This window comes from Erigeron canadensis, chromosome 8, assembly GCF_010389155.1.
Source record: "Erigeron canadensis isolate Cc75 chromosome 8, C_canadensis_v1, whole genome shotgun sequence".
NCBI classification, from domain to species: Eukaryota; Viridiplantae; Streptophyta; class Magnoliopsida; order Asterales; family Asteraceae; genus Erigeron; species Erigeron canadensis.
Window position 1 is genome coordinate 22,538,027 of NC_057768.1, and position 17,833 is coordinate 22,555,859.

The 17,833-nt window shown below is 31.1% G+C and overlaps 1 protein-coding gene across 2 annotated transcripts; it reads left to right on the top strand.

Annotated features, from left to right (window-relative positions):
* The first annotated feature begins 4,308 nt into the window (after positions 1-4,308).
* Positions 4,309-14,929, top strand: LOC122579996 (probable 1-deoxy-D-xylulose-5-phosphate synthase, chloroplastic). Of its 2 annotated transcripts, XM_043752262.1 has the most exons (10): positions 4,309-4,506; positions 5,223-5,336; positions 5,401-5,565; positions 6,113-6,263; positions 6,927-7,195; positions 8,467-8,749; positions 9,665-9,954; positions 11,872-12,150; positions 12,344-12,628; positions 14,415-14,929. In XM_043752262.1, the coding sequence occupies exons 1-10, from the start codon at positions 4,321-4,323 to the stop codon at positions 14,562-14,564; spliced, it is 2,172 nt and encodes a 723-aa protein (XP_043608197.1). In that variant the 5' UTR covers positions 4,309-4,320; the 3' UTR covers positions 14,565-14,929. The 2 variants fall into 2 exon arrangements, with proteins under 2 accessions (XP_043608197.1, XP_043608198.1); XM_043752263.1 differs by lacking the exon at positions 14,415-14,929 and having other exon boundaries at positions 12,444-12,557.
* Positions 14,930-17,833: the final 2,904 nt, after the last annotated feature.

Below are 17,833 nucleotides of genomic sequence, written 5' to 3' on the forward strand. Positions count from 1 at the left end.
CTTATGGTGGAGTTGGAGGCACCCAGATACTAGATACTTGATACCTGATACTTATGGTGGAGTTGGAGACACCAGATACTTGATACTTGCACCTTAGGCCTGGTATTCCATAAGTGCTGGTGGCATAGAGATACTTGATTCTTGCTATCATAAGTAAGTTGATAGCCATATTGCTGTGTGGATCTTGATGATATTTTGACCTGGCACCATACTTGATACTTGTTTACAAAACCTACGAACTCACCAACCATTGTGTTGACGCTTTTGAGTATCCTTTCAAGTGAACATGTGAACCGAATTAGGGGTGGCTAAGGAGCATAGCATGGTGACCTGTAGCAGACCAGACTAGGGTTTTGAGAGCTGCATATCTTATGTTTTGTTATGTTTGCTATATGTTTAAACTATGACATTATGCCTAAGTGTTAATCCCCTGCGTGGGAGTTTTATCTATGTTTGTATTTAAATCTTGATTTTATGTTGGATATTTATGTTCGAATTCTATGAAATGTGTGCTAATTAAGTATTCATGTAGCTACTCTACGTAATATCCATGACATGTGTACTATGCGTCGCATCCCGAGTTTTCCGCCTTAATCAGGATGTGACAGATTGTGGAATAAAAAAATAATAAAACCAAAAGATTCCCCTCAAACTCCAACAATCTAGACTAAGAAACAATATCAGATTGTAGCAACAATCTTTGTAGCACCAATCTTGTATTCCTATTAGTGGAAACTTTTATTATATATAATTGGTTATGAACTTTATTAGATTTTCTTTAATATCTTACTTTTTATAACTTTTTGTAAAATTATAAGAACACGATATTTTTTATTTTATGGTTACAAACATTTTGATATAAATTTTATTAAAAACCAATTTATTTGAAAAAATGTATTTATTTTATATAATAATACTTGATTTAGATTTTTGAAACAAAATAAAAACATTACTTTAATGGTTCTACCTAATTTTTATTTGTAAATATCTATTATCTTTTTATTTGTTACTCTAATGAAAATTAATTTTTAATTGAAAATTGGATTGGATTGACTCCGGGTAGTTTAAAGATTTGGAACCATGGTAATGTTTTGAGTTGCTTTGTCAAAGTATCAGCAGTTGCTTGGATAGACAAGTAATCATCTTTGGAAATGAATTCTACTTCACTTGTTGTTGCTTGTGAGGGAAGAAGTGGTTGTTGAAGCAACAGATGTCATCAAGCATGTGAGATCTTCAGAATCAACATGTGAAGGAACTCGACTTGAAGTGTCAATGGTCTTTTCTTGAACATGGAGAGTCTCAGACACAACAAACTTTGTGAATTCATCCCATATCTCCTTGGCATTATGATCATAATCAACAGTTGAGAAAATCTCATCAGGAAGAGATTGCTAGATATAGGCTTTAGCTTGCTTGTCAGCATGGACTCTTGCTTTTTGATCATCAGTCAGTTGTTCATTTGAAAGAAGAACTCAATTGGCATCTTTGAACTGAACTGGACCTTCAAGAATTGATTCTCTAATGAATGCACCATTTGGTTTGATATCAAGAAAATCCATGAATTCAATTTGCCACTTGGCATAAGAATCTTTATGAAGAATTGGAGGCCTGATGATTGACATCATTGGATCAATGTTGATTGTTGTCATTGAAATGAATAATGATTTGTAAACTGTTTTTGTTGTTTTTGATTTTCTGGAAGACAAAACGATCTTAGTGAGATCGTCTTAAGAAAAGGAAGACGATTTTGTATTTTTGGAACTAGAATGATCTGGAGGAGATCGTCCTGAAAGTTGATTTGAAAACTTTCTAAGTATGAATGAAAGAAAGGTAGGACGGGTCTTGTGAAGATCGTCTTAGAAAAATTTGAGTGAAAAAATTTCTAAAGTATAGAAAATCTAAGAAATTTGGACAAAGTGATAGTATGATTTCAGAATTGTTGAGCAAAACCAATCTCAAAGAGATTAGTTACCCAAGGAAGTGTGTGATTCCCAATCACAACAACTTCAAATGATCAAACCACCACACACAGTTCACACAGAACCAAAAATGCTAGAACGATCTTAGGGAGATCGTCTTAACACCAATACCAGATAAGCACTAGGATGATCTAAAAGAGATCGTCTTAGAGTCAGTTATGTAAGAAGATCTTATGAAGATCGTCTCAAGGGAAATTCTGCAAGAACACCAGAAAAGACAAAATAGTCGAGTAAATCACTATTTTGCTTGTATCTCACTCAATTTTGAGAGTTAGAACACGATTCAAACACAGAAATTCTCATAATACAATCGCACACAACCCTGGCAACAAATTCATAGCTCAAAGCAACTCAAACTGGAAAATCAAAATCTAGTCAACTTTCCAAAAATTTCGGATTATGATCAATACTGTGAATTGGATTCTGAAACTTAACAGAATGATTGTAGAGATGATTTAGAATGTATCTGTGAACAAAAACAAAAGAATTGAGTGAAAATTGATAATGAAATGATTAAGAACAGAGACGGTTAAAAAAAACGGTTATGGTGATGAACACGAATTTGCAAATTTGAACAAAATTAGTACAAATCTGTATGAAATTTGTTTTGGATCGTCAACAGATTGTTGTTTTTCTCTGATACCACATGTAGAACAGTCTAGAATTCGTGTTATGATGCGGAAGTAAGGTGATCAACAATGGTGGAAAGTGTGTGTGTTAGTGTGTGTTCTTGAGAGAGAAAGGTGTGTGTGTGTGGAAAGCTAATTTCATTTTTATGAGAAAAGGTGTCAGCAAGGTTTTCAAAAGTTACAAGAATTGAAGGCTTGAGGGGTATTTATACTCTAAGTATAATACATAAGCTCCCCCTCAACCTTACACTTAATACACAAAATACAATGTTTAGAACTACAACTAAGCACTATTTTATATTTCTAACACGTTCAAAAAGTATAGTATATATGTAAATGATTTCACAAGGCAGAGAAGATGGAATCCAAATTGCATTGGTCACGTGGGAGGTGGGCCGGCAATCTAGACAAAGTACGATTAAATTTTTTTTTCTTTTTTGGAACAGCCACAAGTAATTTTAACACATCTTCTCTTTTTTAGCTTATATAATCGAAGGCTATTAAATAGAAAGATAAAAATCTATACAGGATATCCTAAATATAAATTTTAATATACCCGGTTCTTTAATCCGGTTCGACCGATCCAACCGATCCGACCAGTGACCAGTAATAAGACCAGTTCGCCTTCCGGTCCGGTTATGAAAACATTGCTTTCAGGTGAACATGTGAACCGCATTAGGGGTGGCTAAGGAGCATAGCATGGTGACCTGTAGCAGACCAGACTAGGGTTTTGGGAGCTGCATATCTTATGTTTTGTTATGTTTGCTATATGTTTAGATTATGGCATTATGCCTAAGTGTTAATCCCCTGCGTGAGAGTTTAATCTATGTTTTTATTGAAATCTTAATTTTATGTTGGATATTTATGTTCGAATTCTATGAAATGTGTGTTAATTAAGTATTCATGTAGCTACTCTACGTAATATCCATGACGTGTGTACTATCCGTCGCATCCCGAGTTTTCTGCCTTAGTCAGGGTGTGACAGATTGTGGAATAAAAAAATAATAAAACCAAAAGATTCTCCTCAAACTCCAACAATCTAGACTAAGAAATAATATCAGATTGTAGCACAAATCTTGTATTCCTATTAGTGGAAACTTTTATTATATTTTATTATATATAATTAGTTATGAACTTTATTAGATTTTCTTTAATATCTTACTTTTTATAACTTTTTGTAAAATTATAAGAAAATGATATTTTTTATTTTATTGTTACGAATATTTTGATATAAATTTTATTAAAAACCGATTTATTTGAAAAAATGTATTTTTTTATATAATAATATTTGATTTAGATTTTTAAAATAAAATAAAAACATTACTTTAATGGTTCTACTTAATTTTTATTTATAAATATTTATTATTTTTTTATTTATTACTCTAATAAAAATTGGTAGTTTAAAGATTTGGAACCATGGTAATGTTTTGAAACCCAATAACAAGAAAGCCGATACGGTACGAAAGACAGAGTGGGGGCCGGTTTTCTTTGAAAATCAGCCTAACAAACAAAAAAACCCACCAAGCCTCTCTCTCTGTGTCTAATCTCCATCTGTTTTAACAACAAACACCAACTGTTTCAGGTTCCAACAACAAACACCAAATCAATTCATTTCTCTTCAATTCAATCCTTTTATTTTCTTTCTTTTTAGTTCAATTTTGATATAAAATCTGGTTTGTTTGTTAGTGAAAAAAAAAATAATAAATAAATAAATGACAACTAGTGCTTCTTCTCCTTCTTCTTCTTGTTCACAACATTGTTGTTTAGGTTCTCAATATAATACTTATCTAAATAATAAATTCTCAAATTCTTCACCATCAAATATTGTTTTTAATAGTAATAATGGGGAAATTCTCAAAATCAGCTTCAATTCTAGATCATCATCAATTTCTTCAAAGGTTAGTAGTACACCCTTTTTCTTAATATTTTTCTTAATTATTCTAGCTATGATCTTGATTGTAAGTAATTGTTATTATAATAATGAGACATAGAATCCGAGGTTATGTTTAAGCTATTTACTTGTCTTATGTTGGCTACCAATCATTATTAGTGAATGAACTAGAAATGTGCCCGTGCAATGCACGTGGATCAAATGGCTAAAAGGTGTTACCTTTATATGGCGATATCCGGTTTGCTACAAAGTTGTGTTTTTATTTTATTTTATTTACATGTATTGTTACACGAAGTTTCAAATTAGTAGTTATAAGTTAAATTTAAGTTTTGATTAATTTGAATTTGCTTTGACTTAATATTTTTAGATTTTAAGATACACCCTGAATGCTTTATAAGGTAGTATAGATATAAATGAGTTGCTACTTATGTGATATTTGGAATTGTTGATTTAGATCGATGTGAGTTCAGCGGAATCGTTTGGGGTTTTAAAGAAGCGCATTGTAGGATTTTTCTTTTTCCATTTACATTTTCAGAATTTTGTTACTCAGTCGTATATAGGGTACCTTTTTCTTTATAATTATTTACCAAAACAATGTATCAGCACCGTGGTTGTAAAAGGGAAAAGCTAGTTAATTTATCAATTTGTACTTTTGTGGTTATATTTTTAAATTTTTATTTATTAATGCCTAGTGCCATTTTTTTTTTATCTTTGGTGTGACAGAGACGGGGAGGTAGATTATGTGCTTTACCTCAAGCAGGTGATGAGGACAGGCTCCCGACACCGATTCTTGATACTATTGAAACCCCGATGCATTTGAAGAACTTGTCTCACAAGGTATTATAATATAACTTGTTCATTTGTAATTTCTGCCATCATTTGCTGACCCGGCATTGTGTAGGAATTGAAAGAATTGGCCGATGATATTCGCTCAGAGTTGTCGTTTATAAGGAATGAAACTCAAAAGTCCGTGAAAGCCAGCATGTCCGTGGTCGAGTTGACCATTGCTATACACCGTGTCTTTTCTGCACCCATGGACAAGATATTGTGGGATATTGGAGAACAAGTAAGTGTGCATCCTTATACTTATCTTGCAGCATCCTTAACCTGCCTATTTTACGACCGCTACAATTTCTTTATCGCTTTGCAATATAAATATATAACATGAGCAAACTTTAGTATAATAATCCGCTGTAGCATGATTAACTCTTCAAAAGAAACTTAGTAAATAGCGTTAGTGGACTTTAAGGTTTTATTTACGACATTCGTAGGTCGTTCGAAAACTTTTATTAATTATTAAATCAGTCAGCCACATAAGCATATAAGAGGTTTCTGATCAAAAGTATCTAATGTACCCGGTTCTTAAATGTATAGCAGTTTTAGTAATAAATATAATGTTCGGGGACCAAATTAAATAATGGGATCGTAGATTGATATTTTTTGCAGTTTGTCTTTAAAATATTTCAGCTTAAAAAGATTATCAAGATCCTTTTTGCTTGCAACTTCTTTTGTTAATTATTAGTTTTTTACTAAGGGTCCTCTGTGATTTTTTTTAATTGTATTTTTTAGCGATAAATATTGTATGGTGGTTGAGTCTTATGAAATGTGAACAGACGTATGCTCATAAGATTCTCACTGGAAGGCGGCCTGCTATGAATACACTTAGACAAAAGAATGGAATTTCTGGATATACATGTCGTTCGGAGAGTGAGTTTGACCCTTTTGGTGCAGGCCATGGATGCAACAGTATATCTGCTGGACTTGGTATGGTTTTGTCCAGACTTTAACATGTTCGAACTGGTTAAAAGTACTTTTTCAAATATATGCCCACTCTTGGAGTGCTGTCAAAAGCAGTGATATATCCAACATTTCTTATCAGGGATGACAACCATTATAATCTTTTTTGTTGGATTCGTTAGAAGCTGACACTTCATACTCCTCTTTTTTTTTTTGCCCCACAAAAAAGTTCCCAAGGTATACACAGCTAGTGGAAGTGTAAAGGGGCGGGCATATGTCTTAAAGAATGCTGCCACAGGCCAACAATCTATTTAGTACTATACTATATTAATAGTTGCAACTATTTGTTAACTAGTTCATTTGATAGAGTTTAATGTTATTAACCTTGTAGTCAAGGGTTCAAACCCCAGGGTTGGTGTTTCTGTGGTACTATCTCTCCACATGCATGTTCTGCTCCTAACCAATATAAACATTACAACCTGTTAGATTGGTCAACTTTTGCTGATGTGGCATCTTAGCTGTACAAAATGCGTATGTGGACAAAACGGTTGATTAATTTTGCTAAGGTGGTTTTATCTAATGGTTGTTATTCTTATAGTTACACTCATTTCCTTAGAAAGTGATAAGTTGGCAGTGCAAGTGAAAATTTTTACGAATTTGCTTTTAAGTTTGAATTGTTGTGGTATGTAGGAATGGCAATTGCACGAGATCTTAAAGGGAAGAGAGAACGCATTGTTGCAGTTATAAGCAATGAAACACTAGTGGCTGGCCAGCTATATGAGGCAATGAGCAATGCAGGATATCTGGATTCTGATATGGTTGTAATATTAAATGACAGTCGTCAGTCATTACACCCAAAACTGGAGGTGTCCCCTATAACACCAATTAATGCACTCTCAAGCGCTTTTAGCAAATTGCAGTCTAGCAGATTGTTCCGAAAATTTAGAGAAGCTGCCAAGGTATTATGTTTTTTAAAGAATAGTATAATAAGCATGTCCAGTTGTTGGTTAAATACAAATCACCTTTGTTAAAAGGAGTGGGTCCATATGGTGAATTTTTATAAATTTGCTTTTTGGAACATGTGCCTTTAATGTGTAAAAGATTCTACTATATTTATTCTAGTTTATATTATAATCTTTGAAAATATTCAAATATACCAGTATTGCCCATAGGATCCAAAAGAGTTGGGTAATACAAAAGTATTTAAAGCAATTCAAAGTTCAAATAATAGCAGATTGTTAATTACAACTGTGTCTGTGATGCATTTAAATTTGTTTATTAAATATCCTTGATATGTGCATTTAGGGTGCATTTTAGAAAAACCTTTGTAATTATTACTACCAAGAAAACATGCAACTTTGGATTCTTTCCTTTTGACAATCGGAAATTGGTACATTTGTTTCGATATGTGCCCTGTACAAGGTGCTTGATGATGAGACTTTGTAATGTCAACTGATTTTGTAAGAGGACGGTTACTATGACCCTTGGACAATATTCCAACTGCTTTTACGACTTCAGTTTCTAGTTGAAACGTTGTTCTTACAAATGATTTTTGTTCTTTGTATATCTGATAGAGCAAATTCTAGCAATGCATGCAAGTTGTTGAAGTGTGTCAATTCCATGTTTGATGTATTCATTTTCTATAATATTATTGTATCACCCTACCAGCAGCCTTTGGGATAGCATTTATGGAGTTATCTTAGTCACTCGCGAACTAAGTAGTTGTGGGTTCAAGTCCCACTTGGGACGAAGGTGTGGAGTAGATATGGCCATATGGTTGTGTAGCTTTGCTGGAAAACATTTGTGTCAAACTTGTGTTATTCAGGGTTACTTAGTAAGGTAGGCAATGATGGTACTTATGTGGTTTTTCTATAATTAGAATAAGTAATATGATTGTTTTCATTATGAAGCAATTCTACAAATAGGGATTAGAAGTCAAATATTATGTTTGATATGCTTATAGATCCGATAAAGTCAAGCATTATATAATAGAATGTAGCTCACGAAAGTGGACCATTTTGGTGGACAGTTTCCTGTCAACTTAGCGGCAACCCATATATAGATATTGCATAAATTTCTTATTTACTTTTTTTTTCCCAATTAAAAATTTAAAATATTCTCTAGGTGTTATCAGATTGTGCCATTTTGTGTAGGAGATACTGTTGATTTAACTTAATCCACCACAATATTTACTATCCATAATTACACAATTTATGATCTCATTCTGTAGGGTTTAACAAAAAAATTCGGTAAGGGTATGTATGAATGGGCAGCCAAAGTCGATGAATATGCACGTGGTATGATCGGTCCACTAGGGTCCACTCTGTTTGAAGAACTTGGTTTGTATTACATTGGTCCCGTGGATGGCCACAATATTGAAGACCTTATTTGTGTTCTTGATCAAGTTGCATCCCTGGATTCGACCGGTCCTGTTTTGGTTCATGTTATAACTAAGGAAGATAAAGAAGTTCAATCTGAGAAGCAGATTGGTCTATCAAACAAATTCAAGGAAGGTATGTGCTTTTATGCTCTATGTGCCTATGTTAGCGTGTATTTCATCATTTGATGATGACAAATTAGGGTAACAAAATTGGCAACTTGGATAACTGGTTAGAATGGGTAATTTTTTAGCAGATATGCTTCAACATAAACATTTTTATCCATTCTTGTAAAACTTTATAAAGGTTGACATATTAATATCTTATTATCATTAAAAACAACATATCATCACCAGTTTAGCTATATCAATGAAATTTTGTTGACTGACTTTATTAAACACAAAATTTTGTTAAATGATTTGACCGCTTTTTTTTTTGTCAAAATCTTGTGCAACTTTTTTTTTTGGATGATTTTACACTGTAATCATCCTTTTCAAATAAATGGATATACTAGGAGGTTTAGCATTTATAGGATGACTTGGGGTTTGTTTGACTTGATTCTTTTTTAGTTGATTATTTTAGTTTATCCTGGTCATCCCATAGATGAAACATAATACTAAATTAGTTTTATAAATCGTTGGACAAAGATTGCCAAAACCCAATGTCTTATATCAGCTTTATGCTAATGTATTATATCAGGTTTATGCTATGCTTTTGAAGTGTTCAGTCATTTTTTGTCAAACACAATTCAAAGATCCTTTTAGATGCTTAAACTGTCGATTAATTCAATCAAATGCTTTTATCAAATTCACATTGGCGTGTTTCATGTTCCACAAGATGGATGAAGTTATCAGTAACTTCGATGTAATGGGTGGAGTACAATAACATAATTTATATATGCTTTATTCACTATCTTAGCTACTATAAAAGACTATGCAGATAGAATTCTGTAATCTGTAAGAAAACTTGAGAAGTAGAATTGATTCCAAAACCCTTTTTGAACTCTTTCACAAACTAAATGTTTACTTCTTTTTCTCTCATACGAAACAGATCCGTTTGACCCAGACCCACAACCGAGTAGCCGTAGCCAAACATATAGTGATCGATTTGCTGAGGCTTTGACTATGGAAGCACAGCTAGACAAAGATATTATGGTAGTGCATGCAGGAATGGGAATGGAACAGTCACTTAAACTATTTCAAGAAAAGTTTCCGGACAGGCTGTTTGATGTAGGTATGGCGGAACAGCATGCAGTCACATTCTCGGCTGGTTTAGCATGTGGTGGATTGAAGCCATTTTGTATTATACCATCTACTTTTCTTCAGAGAGCATATGATCAGGTTAACTCTTTCTCCCCTATACTCAAGCCAGTAACTAGTTAAGCAAGGAGAGCAGGTCACTTCTTCAGAATGAATTGCATCATGGATTTTATATCAAAGGCCAAGTGAATAAAACTGCTGCTGGGTCTTACCAGTAAATTTGGGCAGTAATTTATATCATAAAGGCCAATTAAATGAAATAGCTATCAGGGAAAGAAGTCAAATGGGTTAAAATTGCTCCAATACGTCTTTTTTATAGTTGTATAAAAAATCTTAAATTTCTTTACTCAAATATTTAGATTATCATTGTAGTAATCAGGAAAATCTTATTCATTTATAATCTTCTTTTATAAAATGGACAAAAAGGCGTTTAGCAAGTAAGTCTCTGATAAGAACCGTGGATTAAGAGTGCAGGGGTGCTAAGTGTGAATCTATAATATTTAAGTAGTTATTATTATTATTATTATTATTATTATTATTATTATTATTATTATTATTATTATTATTATTATTATTATTATTATTATTATTATTATTATATTATTATTATTATTATTATTATATTATTATATTATTATTATTATTATTATATTATTATTATTATTATTATTATTATTATTATTATTATTATTATTATTATTATTATTATTATTATTATTATTATTATTATTATTATATTATTATTATTATTATTATTATTATTATTATTATTATTATATTATTATTATTATTATTATTATTATTATTATTATTATTATTATTATTATTATTATTATTATATTATTATTATTATTATTATTATTATTATATTATTATTATTATTATTATTATTATTATTATTATTATTATTATTATTATTATATTATTATTATTATTATTATTATTATTATATTATTATTATTATTATTATTATTATTATTATTATTATTATTATTATTATTATTATATTATTATTATTATTATTATTATTATTATTATTATTATTATTATTATTATTATTATTATTATTATTATTATTATTATTATTATTATTATATTATTATTATTATTATTATTATTATTATTATTATTATATTATTATATTTTATTATTATTATTATTATTATTATTATATTATTATTATTATATTATTATATTATTATTATTATTATTATTATTATTATTATTATTATTATTATTATTATTATTATATTATTATTATTTATTATTATTATTATTATTATTATTATATTATTATTATTATTATTATTATTATTATATTATTATTATTATTATTATTATTATTATTATTATTATTATTATTATTATTATTATTATTATTATTATTATTATTATTATTATTATTATTATTTAATTGATAATTAGGAAAGTATTATTAGGATCTTATTTAATTAGGTAAATCTTAGGGATCAAGTTAGAGGTTAATCTATATGATTGTAGTATGAAGGGTGTGAAATATTATTCAGAGTTTTATTGTTCTTGTTTAATCAATTTAGGAGTTTACTGGTTCTCGAGCCTATCCATTTAATTATGCAAGCCATTGGTACATATCAGTCTCCTGTGTTATAAATGACATGCTACAACCTGTCACACAACATGCCAATCTTTTTCTAATCCCAGACCTACACACCCTTCAACATTGTCCTACTGGGGGAGTTGAACCCACAATTACTTGGTTAATGGGTAAACTTATACCATTTGGCCAAAGGCCTGTTGGTTCAACTAATCTATGTGACTTGTTAATCAATGGTTACATCTATTCAGGTAATATATATCATTATTTATATATATTTAGATCTGAAAATTGTAAGTATTATTAGTCATTCAAAGTTAAAATAGAACATAACCAGAACATGCGATTTTGTTCTTTAATATCATGAATTTGGCAGTGGAAATCATAACCAGTCTTACTGATCCATTTCTATTGCACTTCTTTAGGTCGTTCATGATGTAGATAGGCAAAAGATACCAGTGCGTTTCGTGATTCCAAGTGCCGGTTTGGTAGGGTCTGATGGTCCCACAAATTGTGGAGCTTTCGATATAACCTTTATGTCATGTTTACCAAACATGATCGTTATGGCACCTTCTGATGAGGTTGAGCTTGCTAACATGGTAGCCACTGCGTCTTGCATTGATGATAGGCCCGTCTGCTTCCGATATCCAAGAGGTGCCATCGTGAAGTCAAACAGCTCTATATACCATGGAGTTCCCATTGAGGTAATATGTGGTCCGATCTTTCATCTATTTCATTACGTTTCCCATCGTTTTTTTCTTGCAAACAAGTTATAGTGTTCCTCCATCCACTTGATTAATTTTTCTTCTTTGTTTATCGTATCTCATATGAAAAGGAATTTTTAAATCACTTGATGCCTTTTCATTTTATTCCTGAACTTAAAGATCTTGTTTTCAGATTGGTAAGGGAAGGGTTCTTGTAGAGGGTAAGGACATTGCTTTGCTTGGCTATGGAGCGATGGTCCAGAATTGCCTTAAAGCTCAGTCCCTTCTTTCAGGACTTGGGATTGATGTGACTGTTGCTGATGCAAGATTCTGCAAGCCACTGGATATAAAGCTTGTGAGACAATTATGTGAAAATCACTCGTTCTTAATCACGGTTGAGGAAGGCTCTATTGGAGGGTTTGGATCACATGTTGCACAATTCATAACTCTTGATGGGAAACTTGATGGAACAGTCAAGGTATTTGTATTTCATTTGATTGTAGATGTGGCTAAATGGGAAGGCGGGCTGGTAAATGGGTTTGGTTTGGGTTAATTCGACGACCCTTATGTTCAGAAAATTTACAACTAGTTAGAGCATCAGACATGATAACTAAAAGAATATTATATTACTAATGGTCTAATATCTCGAATAAAAGATTTATGAGTTTCAATCACACATCAGCAATACAATGTGGAGTACTTTGGACACGTTCGTTCTATTTGACTTGTGAGAGATAAAATGAATTGACCATTTCTTAAGTAATAGGTCAAAGCTGTCTTAACTAGTGGATTGTGCAACTTCTTGAACCATTGTAGTTGGTTTCATGTTGTCAACATATAATGGTCTTACAAAAATGTAACAACATGCTAAATTTGCATAAAAATGAACTTCTTTTGATAAAAAATGGACTTTGCTTTCTCTGCCTGTTAAAGATGGTAAATTGTTTAATACTCAAACTAAGTGCAATGGTTCAAGACTTCTATAGCCTAATGTACTAAAGCGGGTAAGTATCCCAACTTTGTTCAAAAGTCTTTTTTATGGTAGGCCAGATGGGTAAGAAAAAGGAGCTAAATAAGAAATGGATGAAAGCTTAAGAGAAGCCTTAGACATAATGAAGTGTTTGCAACATTCTAAGCTAGTTTTTTGATATGTAGACCATTGAATTAGTAAATAGTTAAGGCCATGCAGGGATATCAACTTCAAGGATCGAACACCACACCTTTATGTTTTGTCGGGGGTCTTACATTAGTTGGGGAACTCGTGACTCGGGCTCAGTTGGAACCGGGCCGGGGGGGGGGGGTTCAGGGTTTTGGAAACTCAGACTCCGCTTGATGTTAGCCGAATTTTGTGTTTTATATATATAAATGATGGGTACAGCCTGGAGTACCCAAGGTTGTGTACTACACACACAAAAATGCCCCCTGATTTTACATTTTGACCCTTAAACTTATATATGTATCAAAAATGCCCCCTGATTTTCTACATAATTGTACCCATCATACGTACAACATGCTGTACGTATGATATGCCCATATAAATGTGTATACATGATTAAAAATTACTATAAACATAGATAAAAGAAAATGGGTATTAAGTTTTCAAGTCTTCGTTGTGAAAGAGTTAAAGTTGATGTTAACAAGTTATTGGAAGGGTTGGTGAAATGAAATATAAGGACTATTGTTGACAAATGCTAGAAGATGGAAATAGAGGGGGTGTTATGATATATTGTCAATGTGTGGTATGTATATAAATGGACTTATGACCCTAATCCGCATATATACGCCCTACCACTACCTCCTCTCTCTCTTTCCTCTCTATTTTCTCTCCTCTTTTATCTCCTTAAACAACCCAACGGCTAGAGTCAAGAAAGAAGAATGGAGGCCAAGTCACACGAGTCTTGACCGAGTTTGACCGTGCTAACCCGAGATGCTGAGAGTCTTAGGCCCAGTCAGGCTGACAGACCCTTTTACCCACGATCCCCGAGCCGATTCCGGGTACTGGGCCGAGTTTTACAACGTTGTCCTCAACCAACTTATCTGAACCCCTGGGGGCTTGAATTAGTATATAGCTTTTGTAATCTGTTTAATGTTATGACCCTTGAAGTAGACAAAAGATGAAAGAAAAGAGTTGGTTGTCAGATCTTAACCTATTTTGACCCAACATCGATAAAATCTGATCCCTTTGACCCATTTGCCCACTGCATGATCTTTTTGCATTTAAATAGATAGACCTTAACCTTGCTTATATGTATTGGCATTTCCAGTGGAGGCCCATTGTGTTACCAGACAACTACGTGGAGCATGCAACACCTATGGAACAACTTGCTCTAGCCGGGCTAAGCGGACATCACATTGCTGCAACCGCACTTAGTCTGCTTGGTCGAACCCGTGAAGCTCTTCTGTTGATGTGTTAAAAGAGGAAGATGGGCGGTTCTTGTTTATATGTACATTAGATATATGAGCTATCTTCGTCGTGCGTTCATTGATTTGGTGCCTACAAAACATACTCGCATCCTGTTGTACTTGGTGACACCATCACATCATCTCATTTAACCAAGTAAATATGATCGTAGATTTTGTTTTCATTTTTTAAGTTCATGATTTGAAAGTAGTATATGTTCTTCTTGAGTCATAAATGAGGTATATACCGCAAAGATTTGATGGTTTCTGTCCCTTGCAACCAAAAGATATGTTTTGTCATAGGACTTCATGTGATTGATAGAGGTTTAGTATCAAAATCATCCATCCTTTTCCTTTGAGCGAGGAATATTGTATATTATATTATTAGTCCTAATACTCGTACGATGTACGGTAACTATATAAATTTTTGTATAAAGAAATTTGAATATGCATATCACATGATTTGTGAGTATGAAATAAATTATGGTTAAAATAAATCGATTATCGAAGCTAAATTATAATAAACACTAATGATAAATATAATATATGTTTAGTTAGAGTTTTGAATTTATTGTAAATTTTTAGAATCACATTAAAATCGGAACTTGTAAACACAATGGATGACGGTAAATAGCCTAGTTATTTCGGATCGTAAACTCAAAATTTTGAAGTCTTCATATTAATAACGTATTATAAGTGATAGGAGTTGAAGAATTGAGAAACAAAAAGAGATAAATTATTAATGAGAAAACGTCAATCAAATAAGGTTATAATGTCTTTTATATTAATAAGCCAAAAGTTAAAGTTTAATTCTAAATCTAATAAGAAAATTAAATCTATATACAATTAAAAAAACTTATTTAAAATAAATAACACACGTGCTGATCAAGGATTATGCCACGTGTCGTTTCAAGAATATTTCATGTTCTAATTTATTGGTAGATTCTTTATTATAGGAAGACAATCCAAATTTTGTATAACATTCACCCCGTTCAAGTATCTACCAAGATCCGATTACATCACAATTATACTCATGCTAATAATTCACAAAGTGGGTTAGAAAATATACCTTTACGTATTGATGAATATGTATAGGCTGAAACGACTATTAAATAGTACAAACTTATACATGAGTATGTTTAACAAACACCGTAAAACATGACCAAACTCAAAGCTTAATCTTCTTTTTCTTTTATTAAAACAATACAGTTTGTTTGGTCAGGTTTTGTTCACCAAATGATCGAATGTAAAATTGACGACAATTTTTGTTTAATATATTGAAAACTTCTTACCTTACATTCACATGCTAGTGTTAATTACAAATTTATAAAATCAGTGTTAATTTGGGTGTAATATAAGACAAATGGCAGCAATAATACATAAAGATGTAACAAAAACAATTGGTAGAAAGTTAGTTTGTGATGAACCAAAAATTTTAAAAGAAATTAAAAATATTTACTTTAGTAGGAAAATATAGTAGGAAATAATAAAAGGGTAAATATGACATAAAATAAAAGATTAATGTTATTAATATGTATTGCAAGTTTCAATAAGAATATATGACATAATAAGTGTAATTTATATGTGCCCTTAGGGCATATATTAGAAAACCCCTTATAGTTATCATATAATATTTAGGAGTATTTAATGAAGAATAATTGTAAACGTATAAAGATAATTGTAAATGTATAAGAACACAATCATTAAAATATATATTAAATATGATTATTATTGGATAAATGTTTAGCATCTTAAAAATTAGGAAACTTAACTTATTACACGTGTCGTTCAAAGAAAGCGTCACATGTCGCATCAAATATATTGCAATTCTATTTTAGTATATTGGTAGATATTTACTGATAAACTAAAACAAGATTGAGGTATTCTTAAAACGACACGTGACATAATCCTTTATTGACACATGTTCTTTTATTTATTTTATTTTATTAAATTAGTTTTTTTAATTGTTTATAGATTCAAATTCTGAATTAAACTCAAATTCTTGACTTATTAATAGAAAAAGCATTATGACCTTATTTGGTTGATCGTTTTCTCATTAATAGATTGTCTCTTTTTCTTTCTCACTTATTCAACTTTTATTACTTATAATAAGTTATTAAGATCCGAAACCACAAGAATATTTGGCGTCATTCGCTATGCTTACAAGTTCTGATTTTGATGTGATTCTAAAAAATTAAGTTAAATCTAAAACTCTAACTAAACATATATTATATTTATCATTACTGTTTATTATAACTTATCTTCGATTATCGGTTTACTTTAATCACAAATACTCACAAATCATGTATGAGGCTTATTCGAATTTTTTTATGATACAATCTATATAGCTATCGTACATCGTACAGGTATTAGAACTAGTTATATAATAATCCGTACCTAATAAACTATACTTCCTTTAAATTTCTCAATTTTTTTTTTGATAAACTTAAACAATCGTTCTTTTTTATTCATTATTAAAATATTCTTACTAAATATATACCTCTAATATAACTATAATACTCTAAAAAAAATTATATATTGCATGAATCATTCAACCATTAATGTAAGTACACTATTTCGTTACATCAATTATCTTTATATTAACTAACATGGTGCCCGAGTAATGTGGCTACGGTGACGGCAATGTGGTAGTGGCGGCGGCGACTGATGGTGGTGACAATGATAAGTGTAGGCTATTGATGTATGTAATTAATATAATGGTTAGTGTAGTTAGTTTAAGAGTTGAGAGACTGATGGTGTAATTTATTTCATTAAGAGTATTTTAAGTATGATAATGGATATACTTAAAATAGTGAATAAAAAAGATGACGTTGTAGAATAATAGAAGGGGGTATTTATGTCATACTGTATAGAGTACCTTTCAACTCCAAAAGGGAATGATAAATCATTTTAAAAGAATAAACTAAAAATATTTTTAGCAATTAGATGAAGACATGTGGAAAAATGAGAAGAGAAGATTGGGAAAAAAATAATTAGTAGATTACACACGTCAATATATATATTTTTTTATCACTAATTATCTATATACTAAAAAGCTACTATATGTTTTTACAAGCCTTCATGCATATGGTACAAGTACAACATTTTATGCATAGGGAGCTAACATATCAAAGCCTACATCTTTAAATTATTTCAACCCCTGTTATCAATATTGATATTTATTTAATATATACTAGAAAGTTACTTAAAATTTAAAAAGTAAAACTACATAAACAATTTTATATCTTAACTAATTTTAATTCACTTCTTACAAGTTTCATAT

Coding starts and splice junctions, on each gene's coding strand:
- LOC122579996 (XM_043752262.1), top strand. CDS start 4,321: ATGACAACTAGTGCTTCTTCTCCTTCTTCTTCTTGTTCACAACATTGT. Junction 5,337..5,400: donor TGAAGAACTTGTCTCACAAG/GTATTATAATAT, acceptor GGCATTGTGTAG/GAATTGAAAGAATTGGCCGA. Junction 5,566..6,112: donor TGTGGGATATTGGAGAACAA/GTAAGTGTGCAT, acceptor AAATGTGAACAG/ACGTATGCTCATAAGATTCT.